Raw genomic sequence first — 21829 nt, forward strand, 5'->3', positions numbered from 1 at the left:
GAGCCAGCCCTCCCCTCCTCCTCCTCCTCCCCTCCCACCCACCAATAGGAAGTCGGCTGCTGGTTTCCATGGTGATGGAGCTGGACTGGTGGGCTGAACCGGCTGACAGGGTCGGGGACAGAAGGAAGAGCAGGTTTCTCACGGGATGTCAGCCCAGGGCTCCCACATGTGGCCTCCCACCCTCATCTTCTCACATTCGCACACCTTCCGGAGTACAGAGGCGAGCGGGGTGCAGATGGTCCTCCCCACATCGGGTGAGACTGATGGAGACAGAACGGGGGAGGGTATGACAGAGATCCAGCCACAGAGAAGGGCAGAACTAGAAAAGATGGGACTTGAGATGAAACAGAGAGAGACAGAAACCAAGAGAGAAACCGGGAAGACAAGCAAAGAGACAGGTAGAAATAGACGGAGAATTGCTTCTGCTTCCTCCTGGCAGATTGCAATTGTGGGGTAACCTGGCTGTCCCAGGCCACCAGGGAAGCCCACATACCCTGTTGGGTTGGCTTTGCCCCGAATTGCCTGGAAGTTCATCTTCTGTCTAGCCTTAGACATCGTTGCTAAATAATCTGGAGGACAAGGACGTGAGAATCCCCTCAGCCAGGAGTCAGCCTATATGCAGGGGCAGAGGTCTAGACAGAGTCCCCAGAGCCAGAGGTGTTGGGAGAAGCCCCGAGAGGCAGCCCCTCTCCCCTCTGAACCCGGGACTCATTAGACAAGCCAGTTTCAGCCAAGGTCGGGGGCCCTCGTGTGGCACCCCCACAGAATAGCAGCGGTGATACTGAACCCTAGAGCCCCTGACTGTGGGCTCCACCCAGGCAAGAGCCAATGGAACTGGAGGTAGGGGGTGCATGGGGAGGAGTGGACATCTTCACTTCCCTAAAGCAGTGTGTAGGTCAACACGCACGCCACTGCATGATGTGTTGCTGATGTTTATGTCAGAGTATATCTGCATGCCATTATGCGCATGCGTGTGTATAGTATGCATATATAGAAGAGACATATTATCTATTTCTGTGCATGTGAAGGGGCCATTGTGTGTATATATGTGTGTGCTATTATGTGTCTATGAGTCACATAATAAAACATAACAAAAACACATTGGGTGTATCTGTATGTATGTTTCTGTGTCATTGCATCTATGTCTGTTTGCCACTGTGTCTGTGTGTGTGCTGTTATGTGCATGGGAGGCTGTCATTGCGTGAGTTTATAAATTACAACACATCATGATATATACAGATATGGATGCTACTATATGGTACAATATAGTAATTGATTACAAAATATATGACATGCTCATATAGTCATGTAAATATGCATAATGACATGGTTTGATTTATATATATATCACCATGTATCTATTTATGTATTCTATATTTATCATGATATATGAACGTGTCTCTATCTATGTATGTGTATGGAGCCACCGTGTTTATTATGCAAATGTCACTGTATGTGTGTGCTCTTCTATGTGTAAGACACGCCCTATGTTTCTATTATTGCATGTGTGTACTACTGAATATGTATGTGCCCTGGGTGTGTGTAATCCCTGTGTGTGTCATGCCAGTCATGTCACATGTGTCTGTGTGCGTGTTACTGGCACACTGCCGGAGGCCTCTGTGTGTAAATGCATTTGCATCTCAGTGTGTGCTTTGGATAGGAGTGTCTGTGCCCTTGTCTAAGATGCTGTGTATGTGCCACAGTGGATTTTGCCCAGTTTTTATATGACCTAGGAGCCCCTGGACTTTCTTAGATTAAAACTAGATGTAGGCAGCTTTCAGTTTGGGCGTGTAGAGAGTGAGTGGGGGGCAGGATAGGGCCAGAGCTAGGGTAGAAGGTGAGAGGATGCCTTACATCCCTGCCCATTTCTGCAGATGGTCCAGGCCTTTCTTTCCTCCGGCTATGGCCTGGCCAGGCCCAGAGCCCTCTTCTGATCTCATAGGCAGGGCCAAACCCGTATCTTCCAGAGGAGCGACAGAGATCTCCCTCCCAGCCCTTCCGTGCGCCCGTACTGTCCATGTGCCTGCCGCCCGCATTCAGCTCCCCACCCCAGCAACAGAGTCTCAGACAAAAGACAAGCACAGTCCAGTCTTTATTAGCATTGGGTCCCTGGTCCCACCACCCATTCCCCTCCACGTACCATCCCTTCCCACCCCTTCCTCGTCCTTGCGGCTGCGGCTGCATCAGGGTTCCACGTGTCCAGCCCTCCCCACCCCCAAAGACTGCAGGGCAGCAGAGGAGCTGCTGTGGCCTTTCCCCAGCTGTCCAGCACCAGGAAGGGCGGGAGAGCCATGGAGGCCTTTCAGGCATCTGGGCAGGGTAGGGAGGGGCCATAAGGTGCTCACCTGTCACACGAGGTCCCCGAGCGCCAAGGAAGATGGTGGCAGGCAGCGGGCGGCAGCAGTGGCGTGATCTCCGAAGCCCACAGTACACTCATCCATAAAGTAGGAAACACTACACCCTCCAGTGCTGTTAGTAGTGCTTTCTACTTTATGGGTGACTGCACTGTCTGTCTGTCCATCGGCGTGTACTCTTCGGGTTGCCCGGGCCTCCTGACTCCTGCTCCAAGAGCCCCTCAGCCCTCCTTGTGGCTTCCTAAGATCCCCTCAACCCTGCCAGGGCCCCCCGAGGGCCCGCCCTGGGCCTTGTGGGTGGTGACTCAGCATGGCGCCAGACTTGCCTCCTCTACCTCCCTCCCCCACTTCCTCTTCAGTTCCCTCTTCCCTTCCCCCTAAAGGCTCCACCCCATCCCCCCAGTTTCAGAGACACTCAGGTAGAGACCAGGGCCTCTGGAGGCCTCACCTTCAGTTCTGTGACCCCCTGGCTGGCTGCTCCCAGCCACGCTAGCCACCCTCCAGTGTCCAAACGAGGCAGCCACAGCTCCCCTGCCAAGGTCTTGGTCTCCAGTCTACCCCAACCCTGAGGTCCTGACTGCCCAGAGCCTCAGTCCTCACCCTTCACCCTCCCCACCAGCCCAAGGTCCTGACCCCCCAGGGCCTAAGCCCCCAGCCTCCCCAACAGCCCAGGGCCCTGACCCCCCAGGGCCTCAGGCTCTGGCCTCCCCACCAGCCCAAGGTCTTGAACACACCAGGGCCTCAATTCCCAGCCTCCCCACCAGCTCAAGGTCCTAAGCCCCCCCAGAGCCTCAATCCCGGCCTCCATAGCAGCCCAAAGTCCTGACCCCCACAGGGCCTCAGTCCCCAGCCACTCCACCAGCCCGAAAGTCCTGACTCCCCAGAGCCTTGATTCTCGGCCTCCCCACCGGCCCAAAGTCCTGACCCCCTCACTGCCCTGCTGTTCCCCTGGCAGGAGCCCAAGGCTATCCCAACAAAAATGGTGGCCATGTTGGGCGGAGGAAGAGGCTGGCACCCCTTGAGACACTGGTCCCACTTCTCAGCCTCTGCCTACCCTCTGCCATCCCCGCCTCACCCTCCAGCCCTCCTCCTTGGACACCTCTTTCCCCGGCTGGGGTCCAGGAGCCGTTTTACCTTCCTTCACTAGAGAGGGTTTCAAGGTGCTTTGCCCTGAGCTTCCCGTATGGGGCTCACACCCAAGCTCCTCGACACCCGCAATGCGCCTCCACCCAGACCAGCAGCCCAAGCCCTAGAGGCCCCGAGCTGAGGAGCCCCTGTTGGGGCAGCAGTGAAGGTCCGGGTCCTTACCTGAGGCTGCAGGGCGGAGGAGAGCGCGCCCTGTGCTCCAGGCTCCGAAGTGGGGTTCCCTTCAGGGAGGGCAGGGCTTATAACCCCGAGGCCACGTGGGCCAGATCTCAGGGCGCCCAACGGTCTCAGAGCCCGCCCCGCCCCCGCCCGCAGGGGATGAGCGCCCTCCCTCCCTCCCTCCCTGGGGAGGACAGACTGACAGGAAACAGAGGGGGGTGGACCTGTGGGAGGGCTGGGGACCCTCTCTCATGCCCTCGGCAGGTGGCTTCCGGCCCCAGCTGCCCTTCCCCCCGGCACCAGCTCCAAGGGATGGCTCAAGAGCCTGGGACTGACTCAGGGCATTGAGGGTGACCCCAGAAGACCAGGGCTCCTCGACAGGGCCCTCGGTGAGTGCCCAAAACAGGGAGTCCAGAACTCCAGCACAAGAAAAGGACCTTCTCTCTGAGCCCCACCGCTGCTGACCTCAGCCCAGAAAACTCCCTTCCCTTCCCAACACTCAGGCCAGGCCCTGGCTCCTCTGCGTGTGCTCCCGAGGGCCATGGAGGTGCTGATGCATGAAGGGCGTCCATGGAGGCTGTTGTCCTCAGTACCCGGCAAAGCCACCCCTCCTGCAGCCTCAGACTGCAGGGCACAGTGCAGGGGGCACTCTCAGGCCCGGTGGGCCTGATGGCACTAGGCTAGGTGTTCATGCTCTCTTTGGGGCCTGTGGGGACAAGAGGGCAGGGGAGAGCTGGGTGAGGACCAGGTCCTAAGGCAGGGCACAGGTGCTACGGGGAGAGAAGGGGGCTTGGAGGAGTGGAGGGAAAGAGGCTCGAGGGAAGGTTCTGGCGGCCACCGGATGTGGGCATGGGGCCCACCCACCTGCATGCCACCCCTGATTTCCCCATGGGGAAGGCAGGAAGCTGCCCAGCCCAGGGCCCCTGGCTGGGGGAGGGGAGTAGGGTGTGGGGGTGGGCAGGGGGCAGGGTGGGCTGAGCCCAGCCCACACCATCTTCCCCCAGCGTTCTCCAAGCCTCTCGGCGGGCTTGGCTCTGGAAGCAAGAGGAATGGGTTTGGGGAGGTAGGAGCGGTAGAGAGAAAACCACCCAGTGACTCCTCCCCAGAAGGCCATGGACCTCTTCTCTGGGTCCTCCATTTAGGCCCACACAGACCTTAGGGAGCTGTCAGATTCAGGGCCTAGAAGAGGATTGGCGTGGGGGGCAGTGGGGAGGGAGATGGCCCCACACCCTTCCCTCCAGGAAGGGGGTCCTTCAACCTGGAAAGTTGCCCCATTCCTGGGTCCCTAAAATGGGACAGAGAAAGGGGGAACAGGGCCTTTCACCCCCTTGAGTCTAAAGAGAAAGTGGTGAGGAGAGTTGCCTTGTAGGGCCAGCTGGCCAGAAATGGGGTGATACTCCTTTAAGAGACCACCGCTGCCTCTGACCTGGGTGGAGGGGAAGTGGCTGCCCCAGGCGATAAGAGGATAAGAATATCAAAGTTGTGCAGTAACCTGGGTTCCTGGACCCCCATTCTTCAGGGCTCCTCCCCTGAGAGCATCTTACCTCCTACTCCTGCTTATGATGCCTCCATAGCCCTCACTTCAGAGGCGTCCTGTCCCCGCAAAAGAGAATCACAGAATGGGACCCAGGAGCCCGGCTTCTGGGCCCAGCTATGCCATAGACCCCTCAGCATGTGACCTGTGGCAAGTCAGAGCTGAGATTCCAAGGGACACACATGGCTCCAACAGTCTCCAATCGAGCCCTTCTCCTGCCCTGAGCAGCGTGAGGTGTCCCTGATGCCTGCTGCCTTGTGACAACAGAGGCTGATTTTCTCTGTACAACCTCAATGCCCAAAGACCACCAATAGTTTTTTATTTTTATTTATCTATTTTCTTTTTTTGAGAAGAGAGCTTAGGGCCCAGCTTCTCTGTCAACGGAGCTTCTGGGGTCAGGGGGTTTCTGGAGAGTCTAGGCCCTCTGCTGGTTCCCATCCCGAGGCTGGGGCTAAAGAAGGATGGAATGAGGACCTGGACTTTCCCCAGCCCAGCGATGACTCCCGGCTCTGCTGGGCCTCAAACCAGGAGAAATGGTACAGGGCCACAGACAAAATCAAGGACAGGGGAAGGGGCAGAGTCTAAAATAAGAATGCAGAGACAATAAGAAACCTTGTGAGAATGGCTAGGATACATGGAATGGGCTGTCCACCTGTGAGTGGAACAAGGCTGCTGGACTCGAAGCCTGACGTAGGCTGCCACCACCCAGATGGGTGGCCTGTGTGACTGACCAGCAGGTGCCTGAGGGAAGAGCAGCCAGTGCCTGCGTGGAAACACACATGCACACACAGCGGCCCAGAGAGCCCAAAACATTCAGACACAGACACACTGTCGCTGACACACCCTGCAGGCCTGTACACACACCTAGAGGAAAGCCTATCTACACTCCTGGACACACCTGCCTCCTCCCCAAGAGACACAGGGAGGGTCACCTGGGAATCTGGGGCCAGTGCTTGGCAGGGTGACTGGAAGGAGCTGGGGGTGGATTCAGAACATAGGTACCTCTGTGAAAGTGGCCTGGCTCCCACTCCTGCCTCCAAAGCCACCTGTTGCCTGAGTTCCCCAGGATGAGAAAAACCAAACCCTTGATGTCTTTGTGGAGAGAGGAGTTCAAGTTGATACTTCAAACTCTGCCCCCTTGGCAGCCGGTCCAGGTTCAAGCAGGCTGTCACTGGGCAACCTTGGCTTACTTGGACTTGCTGTCAAAAGTCCCCCCACGGCCCTCTCTGGTTCTGACGTTCAGATTCTTGCTCAGGGGAGGTAGGGGTGGGGGCGGCAGGAACAAGGTGGGAACAGCCCTTCACCAGGATAGAGGGATCTGGGCTTGGAATCCTGGAGGGCTCCAGGCTCACGGTCCCTCACTGCCACCCCCACCTTACCGACCTGGGGGACAACCATCTCTGTGTGCCAAGCTGAGGCTGTGGGTAGGCAAAGGTGAGCCGGCAGAGAAAAGGACACAGGACCCGTCCTTGGGCACTCGCAGCCTGATAGGCAGTGTGTACGAGTGTGTGTGTCAGTGCAAGTGAGTGTCTTGTACCCAAAGCAGGGCCAGAGCTTCAGGTCTGATGGGGACACTTGGCTCCTACTTCCAGTGAGCACTGAATCTGAGGGTGAAGTAGACACACACATCTAGATTTAACATAGTAACAGCAACAGGCACAAGGCCATCCCAGGTGGGGGTTGCCAGGGCCCAGGGGGCTGGGATGTTGGATGCTGTAGTGGCAACCTTAGACTCACAGGAGTCCCATCAGAGAAGGCTTCCTGGAGAATGTGAGTACAGGTGGAAGAGGGTTTAGAAGGAGAGATTGGGCAAGGAGGAGAAACAGGGAGAAAATGGTCTTTTGAAGGCCTAATGCCTGTAAGGAGAGCAGGCCCAGAGAGTGGAAGAAATGACACGAGCTCATTGTCCCACGTGAAGGCAGAAAAGAAAATCAACCCTTCCCTGCCATCTGCAGGGGCTTGGGGCCCTCATTCACAGGCAGGCAGGCAGCCAGTGGGAGATGGCAGCTCAGATAACCTGCCTTACGAAGAGACAACAAGAGAGAAGCCACAGACTTAACCACTCACAAACAGGAAGTCCAGAAGGCAGAGCAGGCCCGCCCTCCAGTAAGCTACGGTTGGGGACAGGCCTGGCCACAAAGGAGGGAAACTGAGCCCCTAGCATTGCAAAATGGGGCTAAAGCAAATTGGAGTCAATAGTCCCAAATGTCGAGACCCTCTCCCATCTCCCTGGAGGGGCAGCCAAGGGAAGCAGGTGCCAAGAGAGGCAAGTGCCTTAAGAACCTAAGACAGCCCATGTCCCCTACAGAGGTCATCTCAGCACCTCAGAAGATCTCTGTCTCATCTCAGAGCCTTGGGAGCACAAGGAGTGCTAAAGGGCCTCCAGGCAAGGAGGGAGGGCAAGCTGGCTGCCCCTCAGCCCCTGCCTGCTTGGCCCAGACTCCCCTAGGTTTAATTTCACACTCTCCTGCTCTACTCTGTCTGGCAAGGGGCAGCTCCAATGCACAGTGGCCCACACTAGGAGGTCACTTTGCACTGGGGCAGGGTTCTGGCTCAGGTCTCCTGGGATCATAAGACCCAAGGACTTTTAAGCAGCAAGGTTAGGCAGCAACTGGTCCCGAGTCAGGAAACAGAGCTGCAAGCCCAGAGAGAGGCAGAAGGCAGCCTGAGGTCACAAAACAAGTTGGGGCCAAGCTGGATTCTTTCCACAACATCTGGGAAAAGGCAGGATGGGCTGGGTGGAAAGGGGGTGTGGGTGTGAGGAAGGCTACCCTGACCACTGCTGTGGGAGTGGCCGTGAAACCAGAAGCTTTCTTCTCTGGGATCTTCTAGGGACACAAGTGGAGAGATGAAAGCTCCCTCTGGACTATCTCCACACACAGGTGCCGGGTTTAACTTGCATAGCTGCACCTGCTCCAGTTCCAACTGCTGCAAATAATTGTGTGTGTATGTGTGGCGGGGGCAGGGAGAGGGTCCAAGAGCTGGTTTTCTGCCTGGGACCCACTACGATCCCTCATCAGCCCCACTCCCTATGCCAACATCAGGATCACTAAGCAGAGGATAAAATTAAGTGTCAAGAAACTAGGGGTCTAGTCCTCACCCTGTGATTATTTATGGTACAATTCTGGGCCAGTCACTGAATCTGCCCCTAAACCCCAGCCTGTTTCTTCACCTATAAAAAAAATGGGGAGGGAGTTGACCAAAAGACTTGTTTGTGCTCTAGGAAGTCCCCAAGAGCATAGGAGCCCACGGACTTCGCAGGAGGAAGCAGCCGTATCTGTGTTCCAAATCCTGCCCAGCCCCCAGGCAGCCATGGTATCTTCCCAGCTGGCTCAAGGGCACACCTCCCAAAATGCAGAGAAGGCAGGGTGGCTAGGAATGGCTCTAGTAGAATTCTCCCCTTGTCTTGCCTGGAAACAAGGGGCAAAGGGCTATCTATTTCCTCCTGCCAGCCTCCTGCCCCCAACAGGATTCCTCACATCCCAGGACCAGCTGGAAAAGGCGGTGAGAGTTGGAAAGAGACTGCTCAGTGAGGACTGCCCTGTGAACCAGCTTGGATTCATCCCGTTCACCTCCACGTTCTGCACACGGGGCCGAGGTAAGGGAGGCAGCCCACGCAGCTAGAGAACTTGATGAAACACACTCAATCTGAATCTCGCTTGATCGTCATGCTGACCCAGTGAGGTAAGTGATGGTATCCCCATCTCAGAGATGAGGAACCGGAAACTCAGCGAGGTTAAGTTTCACCTTCCTGAAAATCGGGCACCCCGTTTCTGTTCCCCAGAGGGAGCTCAATTCAAAGTCCCCAAAGAACAGGTCTTCTGTGAAGACCTGTTCTCCCCTCACAACCCCGTTGGAAAAAGCAGTGGGAGCGACCCAGGGCGTACCCTCTGGCCCAGGCTTGTGGGTTGGGGGGCAGAGGGGCCTAAGTGGGTGGCCAGGTGGTCCACAGAGTCTCTCCAGCAGCAGATGGCCTCCCCAGCCCTTTCCTCCAGAGCCTATTAAGCAGTCAGATGGGGGAGGGTTGGCCCCCAAGGCCAGGGACCCAGCAGCAGCAGCAGCTCACAACACTGGAGCCGTTAAAAAGTGACTCAACCAGAAAGTGCGTTTGAAGCGACGCCCGCCAGGGCCCCAGAGCCCCAGAGCCAAACCTCAAAAAGGCGAAGTGAGAGAGACAGGCCTGCGGGGGCTGGGCGGGGGTGGAGACCCAGCCTGGAGCTGGCCTGGCCAAATAAGGGCAAATGCACTAGGGCGGGCCAATGGGGCAACAGCGGCTGGCTGCGTCACGGGGCTGCGGCTCTGGGGAGGGGGAGGTGAGAAGCCTGGGACAAAATGGGGGTGGGCGTCAGGGGGCCCAGCCCCTCTTCGAGGGGTCCCAGGGTGGGTGAACACAGGAGGCATGGAAGCCCTCACCCCCAAGGAGGCTTTGTTACTAAGGTCAGTGGACCTGCCACCCCAGGGCCCCACCTGCAGGCTGGGTGGGGTTCAAGGGAGAAAAAGGGAAACCTGGAGGACCCCCATGCCCCTGCCCCAGTTATGGGCTCTGGATCCCCGTCTGTCATGCAGAACTGAAGGGAGGCCATAGGGACAGCAGCATTGTGCAAGGGGAAAGGCTGAAGCACCAGTGCAGCTTCACCAGGCCACTGACTGTGGGCAAGAGATGTAATGGAAACTCAGTTTTCTCACCTGTGAAAGGGGAATAATATTGCCTCGTGGGATGGCACTGAGGGTCAAATGCAATAATAGAGGTGGCCCATTTTGAACCTGGAAATTGCCATAGGGATGTAATAGATGATTTGTGTAGAGGCACAAGGCCAAATGTTGCTTCTTAGATTCTTGTTTCCAGTTGCTATAAAAGATCCCTTTGCAAGTACACCATGTGGTTCTCAATTTTGGCCCCTGGTGTCTAGAACAAGGTAGGGGGAGGTGCAGAGGCCAGAGGGATTCCTGAATCTTAGTCCCTAAGCAAAAGCAGAAGAGACTGATGACTGCCTGCCTCCAGCTGATTCCCCAGGGACATACCCCCCCCCTTCATTTCTCCTGCCTCTCCTCACCTTCCATGAATCCAGACCATGCCCCACCCCTCCTCCTGAGACCCCGCCCTCCATCTCCCGGCCTCTCTAGGGTGCAGGGCAGAGGAAGTGAGTCTACTCAGCTGACCAGAGAAAGTGCTGCAGCTGCCTGCACTGGGTGGGCCAACTGCTGGCTTGTTCAGGTCCTATGATAACTCCCTTGCCTCAGGCCTCCCCAGCCCCTGCTGGGACCACTGGCCCAGGAGGAAGGCCGGGTTCTGGCTGCCACCTGCTTCCTCTGAGGAGTTCTTCTCCCTCCCAAGCATGGATTTGCATTTCCCCCTCTGCCTTCTGCTACTCAAGCCCCCAGGGATGAGGTGACAGTTAACCCCCCACTTCCTGCTAGTGGTCCCAGAGCGCTCACTTCCTTCCAGGTATTTTCTGGGATGGGGGAAGGGGTTGAAAGGGTGGTAGTTGCTGGGTTTGGAAAGGGGATGAGGGATTCATTTTGGAGAGAAACTGAGGTCCCCCTACCCTGCTGTCTGAAGCTCTCCTTCCCTTCCCTCACGCTCACTCTGTAACACAAGAGCTCAGTTTGCAGGAAGAAGAGTGCATAGGCCGGAAGCAGCACACAGGAGCTTTCAAAAGGGGCTAGGCCAGCTCTCTCTTAGAGGCCCAGGCCTCTATCCACCATAGATAGACCCCCAAGGAAAGTTCCTTGGACTTCAAGTTCCCTATCAGGACAACATAATGTCTGCCCTCTACCCAGAAGGCAGAGGGTTGAGAACGGGGGAGTGCCAAGGCATAGAGGGGAAATGTTTTCCATCCTATTTCTCAGAGGATCTGGCATCCTGGTACCAGCAGCACAAGGCAGAGTGTTCTCTGCACTCAGTTCCCGCTTCCTGGGATCTTATGGCAGAGAAACACAGCATCTTTAGACAAGAGGTACTGAGCTAGGCAGTGTAGGACATACAAAGTAGCAGCAACCCGCTCCTGAAGTCAAGCTGACCAGTCTCTGGGGCTCAGTCCTCTCCCCTAAAAAGTGAGGGGCTGGCCTAAGTCATGACTCCCCCAGTCCTAATGTTCTGTGGTCTGCCTTCACTCCTCTGTAGACTCTGTGTCTCACCTTGCCACTGGTGAAGGCCTCGAAACCCCAAGACTGAGGCAGGCAGCCATGTGCTCTTCTCCCCAGTCTAAACCTTACTGGCGCAACCTATAGCAATGTTTACCAAGTGTGGCTGTCTGTTCTCCTAGGTCAGACAAGATTGGAAGGGGGACAGCCACACATGAGCAACAGAAGTGACAGCTGACAGGTTGCTATGAATCCAAGAGATAGAAAAAGAGTCAGTCCCAGAACCATTTCACCACATGATACAAAAATGGAGGTTTACAACAATGACTTTGAACCAAATCAGGTTAAATCACATTCAGAATCTTGTATCCAAATAGCAAGGAAGTATATAACACATTTTTAAAAATTTAAGCTAGGTGTAATGGCACATGCCTGTAGTCCCAGCTACCTGTGAGGCTGAAGTGGGAGAATTTCTTGAGCCCAGGAATTCAAGGCCAGTCTGGGCAACATAGTGAGACCCTGTCTAAAAAAAAAGAACCACAGAAAAACAAAGCAAAACAAAACAAAACAAAAAAAAACCCAAACCAAAACTTTATCTTATAAAAAACGAGAACATAAAGATTAAAATTAAAAAAAAACCTCGGCCAGGCACAGTGGCTCACGCATATAATCCTAGCCTTTTAGGAGGCTGAGGCCGAAGGAACATTTGAGGCCAGGAATTTGAAACCCTATCTCTACAAAAAATACCAAAAATGCCCCAAAATTAGCTGGGTGGAGTGCTGCGCACCTGTATTGTTAGATACTCTAGGAGCTGAAGTGAGAGGATTGATTGAGCCCAGGAGCTGGAGGCTTCAGTGAGCTACAATTGTGCCACTGCACTCCTGCCTGGGAAACAGAACAAGACCCTGTCTTTGGAAAAAAAAAAAAAAAAAAAGCCCTGGTGCTTGAAGGAAAATGTTTCTGTTTTGATTCAGTTTTGATGTATTTATGTATGATATATGTGGTGGAACACCTATTACCCAACAATGCTGGAAGGATGAAATTCTTGTCACACCTATCTAGAACTTACCTAGAGATAGACAACCTTGGATAATGACAATTCCTTACATACTTAGTTTACAACTCTCAAATTGCTTTTGCCTAAATTATTGTATTTGATTTTTTTTTTTGAGACAGGGTCTTGCTCTGTTGCCCAGGCTAGAGTGCAGTGGCACAATCGGGACTCACTGCACCCTTGACCTCCTGGGCTCAAGTGATCCTCTTGCCTCAGCCTCCCAAGTAGTTGGGACTACAGGCGGGTGCCACCACGCCCAGCTAATTTAAAAAAATTTTTAGTAGAGACAGGGCATCACCATTTTGCACAGGCTGATCTCAAACTCCTGAGCTCAAGCAATCCACCTGCTTCAGCCTCCCAAAATGCTGGGATTACAGGTGTGAGCCACCACACCCAGCCAAAGCAAACTTTTTATTTGAAGTATAACAGTGAACAAATCCTAAGTATATAACAATATATTTTCAGAAAGTGAACTGACCTACATAACTAGCATCAAGATCAAGATAAAAGGCCAGACGCGGTGGCTCATGCCTGTAGTCCCAGCAGTTTGGGAGGCCGAGGTGGGTGGATCGCTTGAGCCCAGGAGTTCAAGACCAGCCTGGGCAGCATGACGAAACCCCGTCTCTACCAAAATATAAAAATTAGCTGGATGTGGTGGTGGACGCCTGTAGACCCCACTACTTGAGGCACTGAGGTGGGAGGATTAACTGAGCCCAGGAGGTTGAGGCTGCAGTGAGCCATGATCATGCCACTGTACTGCAGTCTGGGTGACAAAGTGAGACCCTGTCTCAAAAAAAAAAAAAAAAAATTAAGAAAAGAAAAGAAAGAAAGAAAGGGAAGGAAGGGAAGGGAGGGAAGGGAGAAAGAAAGAAAGAAAAAGAAAGAAAAGGAAGGAAGGAAAGAAGGAGGGAAGGAAGGAAGGAAGCAAGGAAGGAAGGAAGGAAAGAAACAAAATATAACCAGCACCTTAGGTGCTTCTCATGCCCTCCTCCACCACCACCTATCACAGCTAACCACGATCCTGCCCTTAACATCATAGTTTTGTCAACTGCACTTCATAGACAAGAAACTTCATTTTAGAGGTGACTTGGGAAAGTCACAGGGTTGGTGGCTGGTGGAGGCAGCAGGGCCAGGACTCTGCCCCTAGTTAGATACATGTATTTTCATCACACAAGTCTCAGTGTTCCGGTGGAGTGTGACAGTGCCATCATCAGTCTGCAGATGGAGGGAGGTGAGGAGGAAAAAGAGAGGTTGGGAGGTGTGGGGCACACAGATCAGCAGGTGTGTAAGAGCTGCTGGAGTGGAACAGAAGATGCAGCCAGGAGTAACTCATGAAGGGCTAGACTGGTTTCCCAATGCTCTGCACAGGGATCCTTGAGTAAATCCCAAGGATCCCCTCCCTGGGCCATTGCCCCACTGCCTCCATCTCTTTGGCTAATTTTAGACTTAGGGACTAGAGTGGTGGGATTAGAGTGGTTGGTGGGCTCAACGTGTAGGGACAATGTGTTGTAATAACTTCACTCAGAAGAAAGCTAATGCCTCACGCTGGTTCTGTGGAACACTCACGGAGGGAAAAAAACTTGCTGTGTTTGTGGACAACTGTGTCACAGTTAGTAGCCCTAAACTTGGTGTGGACATTTTATTTCTTGAGCTGAGGCTCCATTACTTGATTATGGCTAAAACACTTTAACTCTTCCCCGCCCTGAGACAGAGTCTTGCTCTGTCACCCCGGCTGGAGTGCAGTGGCACGATCTTGGCTCACTGCAACCTCCGCCTCCCGGGTTCAAGCACTTCTCCTGCCTCAGCCTCCCGTGTAGCTGGGATTACAGGCGCCCGCCACCACACCTGGCTAGCTTTTTGTATTTTTAGTAGAGATGGGTCTTCACCACCTTTGCCAGGCTGGTCTTGAACTCCTGATCTCATGATCCACCCACCTTGGCCTCCCAAAGTGCTGGGATTACAGGCATGAGCCACCGTGCCCAGTCAAGACACTTTAACTCTTTGAGCCTCAGTCTCCTCATCACCAAATAAGGATGTTAACTAGTTCCAGGGTTTCTGTGAGAATCAAATGAGATACTGGATGTGAAAGCCCTTTGTCAACTGTATTTGGGTTTGCTTTGTTGTTTTTTGAGACACGGTCTCGCTCTGTCACCCAGGCTGGAGTGCAGTGGCGCCATCACGGCTCACTGCAGCCTCAAACTCCCGGACTCAAGGGATCCTCCCACCTCAGCCTCCCAAGTAGCTGGGACTATAGGTGTACACCACCAAGCCTGGCTAATTCTTTGTATTTTTTGTAGAGATGGGCTTTTGCCATGTTGCCCAGGCTGGTCTCAGACTGCTGGGTTCAAAGTGATCTGCCCGCTTTGACCTCCCCAAAGTGCTGGGATTAGAGGTGTGAGCCACAGCACCCAGCACCTTTGTCAACTGTAAAAATATTTACATGAAAGGCTTTACCGATACTAAACATGAACCAGACTTCCAGACAAAGTTATTATTAGTCTGTTCCTAAACATGACCTACCTGCCTCTTTGATAGAGACCAGATGTCAGGGAGGGGACCTGAGGATCAAGTAGCAGGCTGCAGACAGACTAGGAGTAACAAGGCAGAAGCCACACCAAGAGCAAAGCCTCAGTTCCCAACCCTGGTGAAACTGCTCCCCTCCAAGACCAGACCATCCTGACCCTTGCTCTATCAGCTACCAGTCCTTTCTTGAGCTGGAGGCTGCATTACCAACGCACTGCCACTGAGCTCCTCAGTGTTCTGGGAGCCCCTAACTCCACAGCATGTGGCGGGGAGAAAGCAGAGAATGAGGTATGGGCAGGCAAGGGGAAGGCAGCCTGGCTACTATTCCTAGTCTCTGTCTGACTTGCATCTGTCCTTGTTGAGCTAGGGAGGAGGCTTGCTCTTCAGAAGGACAGAAGCCAAACTACTGAGCAAGACAACAAGGAGAGATCTTAAGATGCTGTGCACTCAGAACTTTGGCAGCCAGAATGGGACTGAAACTTTGACAGACACAATGGGCCAATGGGCAGGACATAGCTCTCATGGCCGCCCTCACAGCCATGGAAAGCAGAGCAGTGGTACCAGGACCGCCCACTCCCAGGGAGCTGTGAACCAAGTCCTTGTCTTAGTTTCTTTGGGTTCCCAGTAGAGGATGGGACTCTAGCTCCTTTCTGCCTGTCTGGGTTGCTGAGTGGCACCACCTGCATGTTCAAGTACCAGAGAAAGCAAGAAAGCTAGTTCAGCAGCAGCTCCCAGGGACAGCCCACTTGGTACAGTCTGTGAATCCAGGAAGGAAAACAGGCCACCCTTCCTCCACGAGCATCAATGGCTATGCTGTCTTTTGCTTCCTGTGAGACTGTTAGGGCCCAGTTCAGTGTGGGGCTGAGGCGGCCTGAATGTGGTTATTTGTGCAAGCTCCTCTTGCCTCCCCTCCCCACAACTGTTTCCATTCTCACCAAGCAGCCACGTCCGGGTCAGACACCCAGGACAGCAGCTGGGGCTTTCCAAGGGACTTTTTGAGAAGCTAGTGAAAGTTGGGTGTTGGCTGCACAGCCTGGGCACTTGCTGAAACGCACTTCTTCCATCCAGGACGTAAGCTCTAGCCTGGCAGGGTTGCTTTCAGGTTGAAATTGAACAGAGATCACCACCCATGGAGCTTTCTGTTTGCTGGGCTGGGGAAATCCTTGAGAAACTCAGTTTGGAGTTGGGGTTATCTGACCATTCCCTCAGAGCTTGAAGGCACCAGAGAAAATGGTTTTGGTTTGAAGACCATGAGTGGACACGAGCAGCCTGGCCAGTCCCAGTTTCCCTCCCATAGGCCTATGCGAGGACAAGGAAGGGGAGCAGACAAACTAATCAGTCAGGTCAGCATCTCTCCTCCTTCCCACACTCTCCAGGCCACAGGTAACAAGCAAAATCAACTCAAGAGCAACACCAGGTGGCTGAGACACAAAGCCCTAGCACAGCACAGCTCACCCTGCAGTTGTGGTTCTCAGCATTTCCCCTACTATTTTGGCTGATCGTGCACATATTCTACGTACTGAAAAACGGCCCAAAAAGGAGACCAAAAGTATTTCACCTTTATAATACTTATATAATTTTCACATAGCTTCGCTTCTACAATCACAACAATCCTGAGGTAAACAGGCAGGGTGTAATCATTCTCTTTTTTACAGGGATAACAAGGAACTTAGGGAAATCAAAATGGGGATACTAACAGGATTTCTGTGGAAAATTTAAATGAGAATTTGTGGTAAATCTTTTTATCCTAAAACAACTCACCTTGGCCAAAAAATGGGATGTTACCCAAGGTCCCCTACTAGGCCAGGGGAGAAAAGGACCTACCTCCTACAGGGGCACAAACAAGGGAGACTAGGACCCAATGGTCGCCCAAGGCCCAAGGGTCTCCAGTGAGTGCTTGAGACTGGCCTAAGGTATAGGAAGAGCAGTGAAGAGAAGAAAATAGACGAGCAGGGGAGGGAAGAATTATTCAACATGGTCAAGGAGCACTCTACAAAGCCTCAGGATTTCTTCAAGGGATACTGCTGTGCCAGGTCTCGAGGGCAGAAGGATACAAGTGCAAGACACCAGGGCCACCAAGTCGATGGGGTTACTGAGCGTCTGGATCAGCACCTTCTGATAGGAAGCAAGGAAGCACACTAGAAAGGCTGCAATCCCAGAGGCTGACACAGTCAAGAGGGAGTAGAAGGGCCTCTGCTGCTCTGGGAAGGTTCTTATAGGGCAAATAAGCTATTACTGTGCCTAAGAGAATGGAAGAGGGAGGCAAGGCAGGTGTCACGGCCTTCAGAACTTTCTCGAGGTTTGTATTTATTCACATTTGACCTAGAGTCCTTGGCATGGGGAAGGCACAGACCTGGGCCACGGGTAGGAAAATCAGCATCCTACTCTCTCAATTCCATCTGTTAATTCACCAACCCAAATCCCTCCCACCCCACCTGTAGTCCAAAGAAGATAAAATGATAAAATGATGTGCTGCTCTCTCAACAGTCAGCTGAGTCTGAATTGGAGGGTAGGAAGTATTTGAAGTTCTGTTCATTTAGTTCCAGAACAAGAAATAAGCAGAGGCAGGAGGTGGAGAGCAAAGATGCTGGCAGCCCTGCATCTTGCTAGGTCTTTATAGCTGTGTCTCTGGATTTGTAGGCCACTCCTCGACTTTTCAGCTCCCGCACGATTCCTGAAGCAGGAAAAGAAACAGCTCTGTGAGGTAAGATTCAGAAGGGTAAGATAGGCCACTCAGCTGCCACCTTGAGGGGGTACCATAAGCAAACTGGAGTTCCTAGACTACTTATCAATAGTCTGCTTGGCCAGGCATGGTGGCTCATGCCTGTAATCTCAGCACTTTGGGAGGTCAAGGTGGATCACTTGAGGTCAGGAGTTCAAGACCAGCCTGGGCTACAGAGGAAGGCCCCATCTCTACAAAAACTTTAAAAAATCAGCCAGGTGTACTGGCTTGCACCTGTAGTCCCAGCTATTTGGGAGGCTGAGGCCGGAGGATCCCTTGAATCCATCAGTTCAAGGCTGCAGTGAGCTATGATAATGCCACTATACTTCAGCCTGGGTGACAGAGACTCCGTCTCAAAAAAAAAAAAAAAAAAAAGTCCTGCTTAGTTGATTCATTACCAGTGAAGACCCAGGCAAGTGTTTGGTAAGAATGAGAAGAAAAAGAGGGATACATGTAGTCATCAAAAGCAAAGGTTCTAAGCCAGGCACCTGTAGTCCCAGCTACTCAGGAGGCAGAGGTGGGAGGAGCGCATGAGCCCAGGAGTTAGAGTCCAGCCTGGGCAACATAGTGAGACCTTGTCTCTAAAAAAAATAAAAAACAGAAACAGCAAAAATTCTGGAGCCAGAATGCCTGGATTCCAATCCTGGCTCCTCATTTACTAGCTGGTGACCTCCAGCAAGTGATTTAACCTCTCTGTGCCTGGTTCTCCCCATCTGTAAAATGCTGAACCTCATGAAGTGTGAGAATTGGCATTAATTCAGATAGAAAAAACTTCTGCAGAGCTTTACAGTAAATGAACATTGGCTGTTATGATTATTATTACCTTGGGGCAGGCGACCAGTGACTGACACCGCATATACACCTGGCTTAAAGTTACCTGAGAGAGAAGAAAAAAGATACAAGATTACAGTGAAGTGAGTTAAGACTCAAGATCAAATGGAAGCTTAAGCTAAACATTAAAGAAGTGATGCAACTCCAAGAGAAGAGCTATCCCCTCTTTTGGCTACAAGTATTAAATGACAAGGCACAGGACACTGCTTCCCTGTGTTTCCTACAACCCGATCTTTCCCACCCTGAGGTCACTCATCTTGCTGATTTCAGACTCCCTAATGGACCTGAGGAACAGTAACAACACTACAACTAAGCCGAAAGGAGAAAGGCCAACACTTACTGACTCGCTGCCACTTGGAGACCCAGCTGTCCTCTGGACTCATCATCGCAATGATTCTAGGGAGGGAAAAGAAATGGAGAGTCAGCCTGAGCCTCCCCTGGGCCTGAGCTCAATTCTGAGAGCGGAATCTAGGAAAAAGCCAAGTACTGAGTCTCCACTGGAAAGCCGGGAAAACTGCCTTCTGATGTTGGGATGAGGCTGACTCAAAGCTAGGACTGACAAAAGTTCTTCGTTCTTATGTCCTTGGCCCGCCAGCCACAGGTCAGTTGCCATCCCCAAAAGATTATCTCACCCGGCTCACAAACATCCTTAGCCTAACATTCCCTAGAAAATGAGACGGCTTTAGGACTAGGGGTCCAATAGTTACAACTAACACAACTACAAGGGGTCTAGGGCCTAGTGCAAAGAGGAGGGTGAGTCAAAACAATGGATCCTACTACTAGAAAGGAGTTCAACTTGGCTAAGCTTTTCCTCTAATGACCTATACATGTGGGGTTCCCTTCTCAGAACCTCATCAGTAAGTTGAGACTCAAAGGTTGAGATAATACATGAAAAACACCCAGCACAAAGACTAGCACAGACTAGGTGCTAAATAAGCATTAGCTCTCCTCATTATCCTAATAGTCCTTCCCAGGTAGCTGTGATTCCAGAGGAATGGTAAGGCTATTCAAGGGCTAGAAGATGCTGCTTGAGCAAGATGGATAAGCATTTTTGTCATTCAATGCATTCAATCAAACTCTTACTGCCTGCCTATTGTGTTGGGTGTAAGCACTGACATTTGTTGACTGCCTCCTCAATATGCCTCCCCTCTTGTCTCAGTAACAATCTTGGATTCTTATTTGAGAAGATTCCCTTCCCATCCAAATCCTACATTCTCAGCCATGCGCTGTTAAGTGGAACCGACCCTACCTCCAGGGGTGACAAGCAGAACACCAGCCCCCAGCCCTGCAGCCTGATGGGAGATAGGCATGTATGCAGGCCATGCTCCTGACCACAAGCATATTCTTCTCTGTCCTTCGCAATCTATCTTTTTAGCCTTAGGGTCCCTACAGCCCAACCTTATGATTTAACCTAAACAGAATTCCCACTGTTCTCCAAACACATCCTGGTTTTCCTCATCCTAAGCCTTTGCTCTAGTCACTCCCTTTATTTGGAATGTTCTATCTCTCTCTCACCTCAACTTCCTCAAAAATCCCAAACTTCTTTCCTTAAGAGGAAAATACTACCTCTTCCAATTCTGGTTGAGGTCATGTAGCCCTCCTCCGATCTTTAATTTGCCCACTCTTTAAGACCTAATATGCACTAGAATTATACAAATAATTCCTACAAGCTAACAACAAAAAAACCAAACTGAAGTCAAAAATGAGCAAAGGCCTTGAATAGGCATTTCTCCAAAGATATACAAATGGCTATAAGCACATAAGAGGCTCAACATTACCATTCATTGGGGGAAATGGGACACCAAAGACACATCCATCAGGATGGCTATTATTAATAAATAATAAGTGTTGGTGAGGATGGGGAGAAATTAGAACCTTTGGGCACTGTTGGTGGGAATGGAAAATGGTGCAGTTGCTAAACAGTATGACAGTTCCTCAAAAAATTAAACACTGAATTATCATATGATCTAGCAATTTCACCTGTGGATATACAGATGATCCCTGACTTACCTTAGTTCAACTTATGATTTTTCAAATTTATGATTGTGCAAAAGTGACATGCATTCGGTAGAAATCGTTTTCAAATTTTAAATTTTGTTCTTTTCCAGGCTAGCAATTCAGTACAATATTCTGTCATGATGCTGTGCAGCAGCCATGAACCACAGCTTCTGGTCAGCCACAGTAACATAAGCGTTCTGAGCACATGTGAAGTAGGCTAACTTATGATATTCACTAGGTTGGGTGTATTAAATGCACTTTTGGCTTACATTTTCAACTTATGATGGGCTTATTAGGTTGTAACTCCTCGTAAGTTGAGGAGCATCTGTACTGAAAATAATGAAAAGCAGGGACCTGAACACATATTTATATACCAGTGTTCACAGCAGTATTATTCACAAATAGCCAAAAGGGAGAAGCAACCCAAGATATCATTGATGAATGAATGGGCAGCAGAACATGCTATACACATACAAGGGAATATTATTCAGCTCAAAAAAGGAGGGAAATTCTGTTGCATGCTACAATATGAATGAACCTTGAAGACATTATGTTAAGTGAAAGAAGCTACAAAATGCTACTGAATGAGCCCATAGGTACCTAAGGGTGCCTAAGGTGGCCAAATTCGGAGACAAAGCATAGTGGTTGTCAGGGACAGGAGGGAGGAAAGAATGAGGAGCTAGTGTTTAATGGGTACAGATGAAAAAAGTTCTGGAGATGGATGGTGGTGATGGTTGCACAACGAGTATGCACTAATGCCACTGAATTGTGTATTTAGAAATGGCGACCGGGCGCAGTGGCTCACGCCTGTAATCCCAGCACTTTGGGAGGCTGAGACGGGAGGATCACCTGAGGTCAGGAGTTCGAGACCAGCCTGGCCAGCATGGCGAAACCCTGTCTCTACTAAAAAAGTACAAAAATTAGCTGGGGGTGGGTGGTGGGTGCCTGTAATCCCAGCTACTCAGGAGGCTGAGGCAGGAGAATCGCTTGAACCTGGGAGGCGGAGGTTGCAGTGAGCTGAGATCGTGCCATTGCAGCCGGGCGCTGTGGCTCACTCTTGTAATCCCAGCACTTTGGGAGGCCGAGGCGGGTGGATCATGAGGTCAGCAGTTCAAGACCAGTCTGACCAACATGGTGAAACCCCGTCTATACTAAAAATACAAAAATTAGCTGGGCGTGGTGGCAGGTGCCTGTAATCCCAGCTACTCAGGAGGCTGAGGCAGAGAACTGCTTGAACTTGGGAGGCAGAAGTTGCAGTGAGCCGAGACTGTGCCACTGCACTCCAGCCTGGGCGACAGAGCGAGACTCCATCTCAAATAAATAAATAAATAAGTAAAATGGCTAAAATGGGCCGGGCATGGTGACTCACACTTGTAATCCCAGCACTATGAGAGGCCGAGGTGGGCAGATCACCTGAGGTCAGG

At 51.9% G+C, this 21829-nt stretch overlaps 1 protein-coding gene and 1 long non-coding RNA gene across 3 annotated transcripts in view; one reads left to right on the forward strand and one right to left on the reverse strand.

Annotated features, from left to right (window-relative positions):
* Nucleotides 1-117: 117 nt before the first annotated feature.
* The window catches only part of LOC105739063, a 24795-nt gene continuing 3083 nt past the window's right edge, over nucleotides 118-21829 (forward strand). The window contains exons 1-2 of one of the 2 annotated variants that reach the window (XR_001114926.2): nucleotides 118-254; nucleotides 8646-8877. This is a non-coding gene — a long non-coding RNA (uncharacterized LOC105739063). Of the gene's footprint in view, nucleotides 255-780; nucleotides 841-8645; nucleotides 8878-21829 lie in introns of those variants that run through there. The other variant, XR_004033434.1, reaches the window with a different exon arrangement.
* The window catches only part of SUPT4H1 (SPT4 homolog, DSIF elongation factor subunit), a 6279-nt gene continuing 1578 nt past the window's right edge, over nucleotides 17129-21829 (reverse strand). The window contains exons 3-5 of the mRNA XM_004090325.3: nucleotides 18748-18803; nucleotides 18400-18453; nucleotides 17129-17528 (exon numbers count right to left, since the gene is read on the reverse strand). Of these exons, the coding sequence (XP_004090373.1) occupies nucleotides 17461-17528; nucleotides 18400-18453; nucleotides 18748-18803 (178 nt within the window). The 3' untranslated portion in view covers nucleotides 17129-17460. The remainder of the gene's footprint in view (nucleotides 17529-18399; nucleotides 18454-18747; nucleotides 18804-21829) is intronic.

Source organism: Nomascus leucogenys, chromosome 14 (assembly GCF_006542625.1).
Source record: "Nomascus leucogenys isolate Asia chromosome 14, Asia_NLE_v1, whole genome shotgun sequence".
Lineage (NCBI taxonomy): Eukaryota > Metazoa > Chordata > Mammalia > Primates > Hylobatidae > Nomascus > Nomascus leucogenys.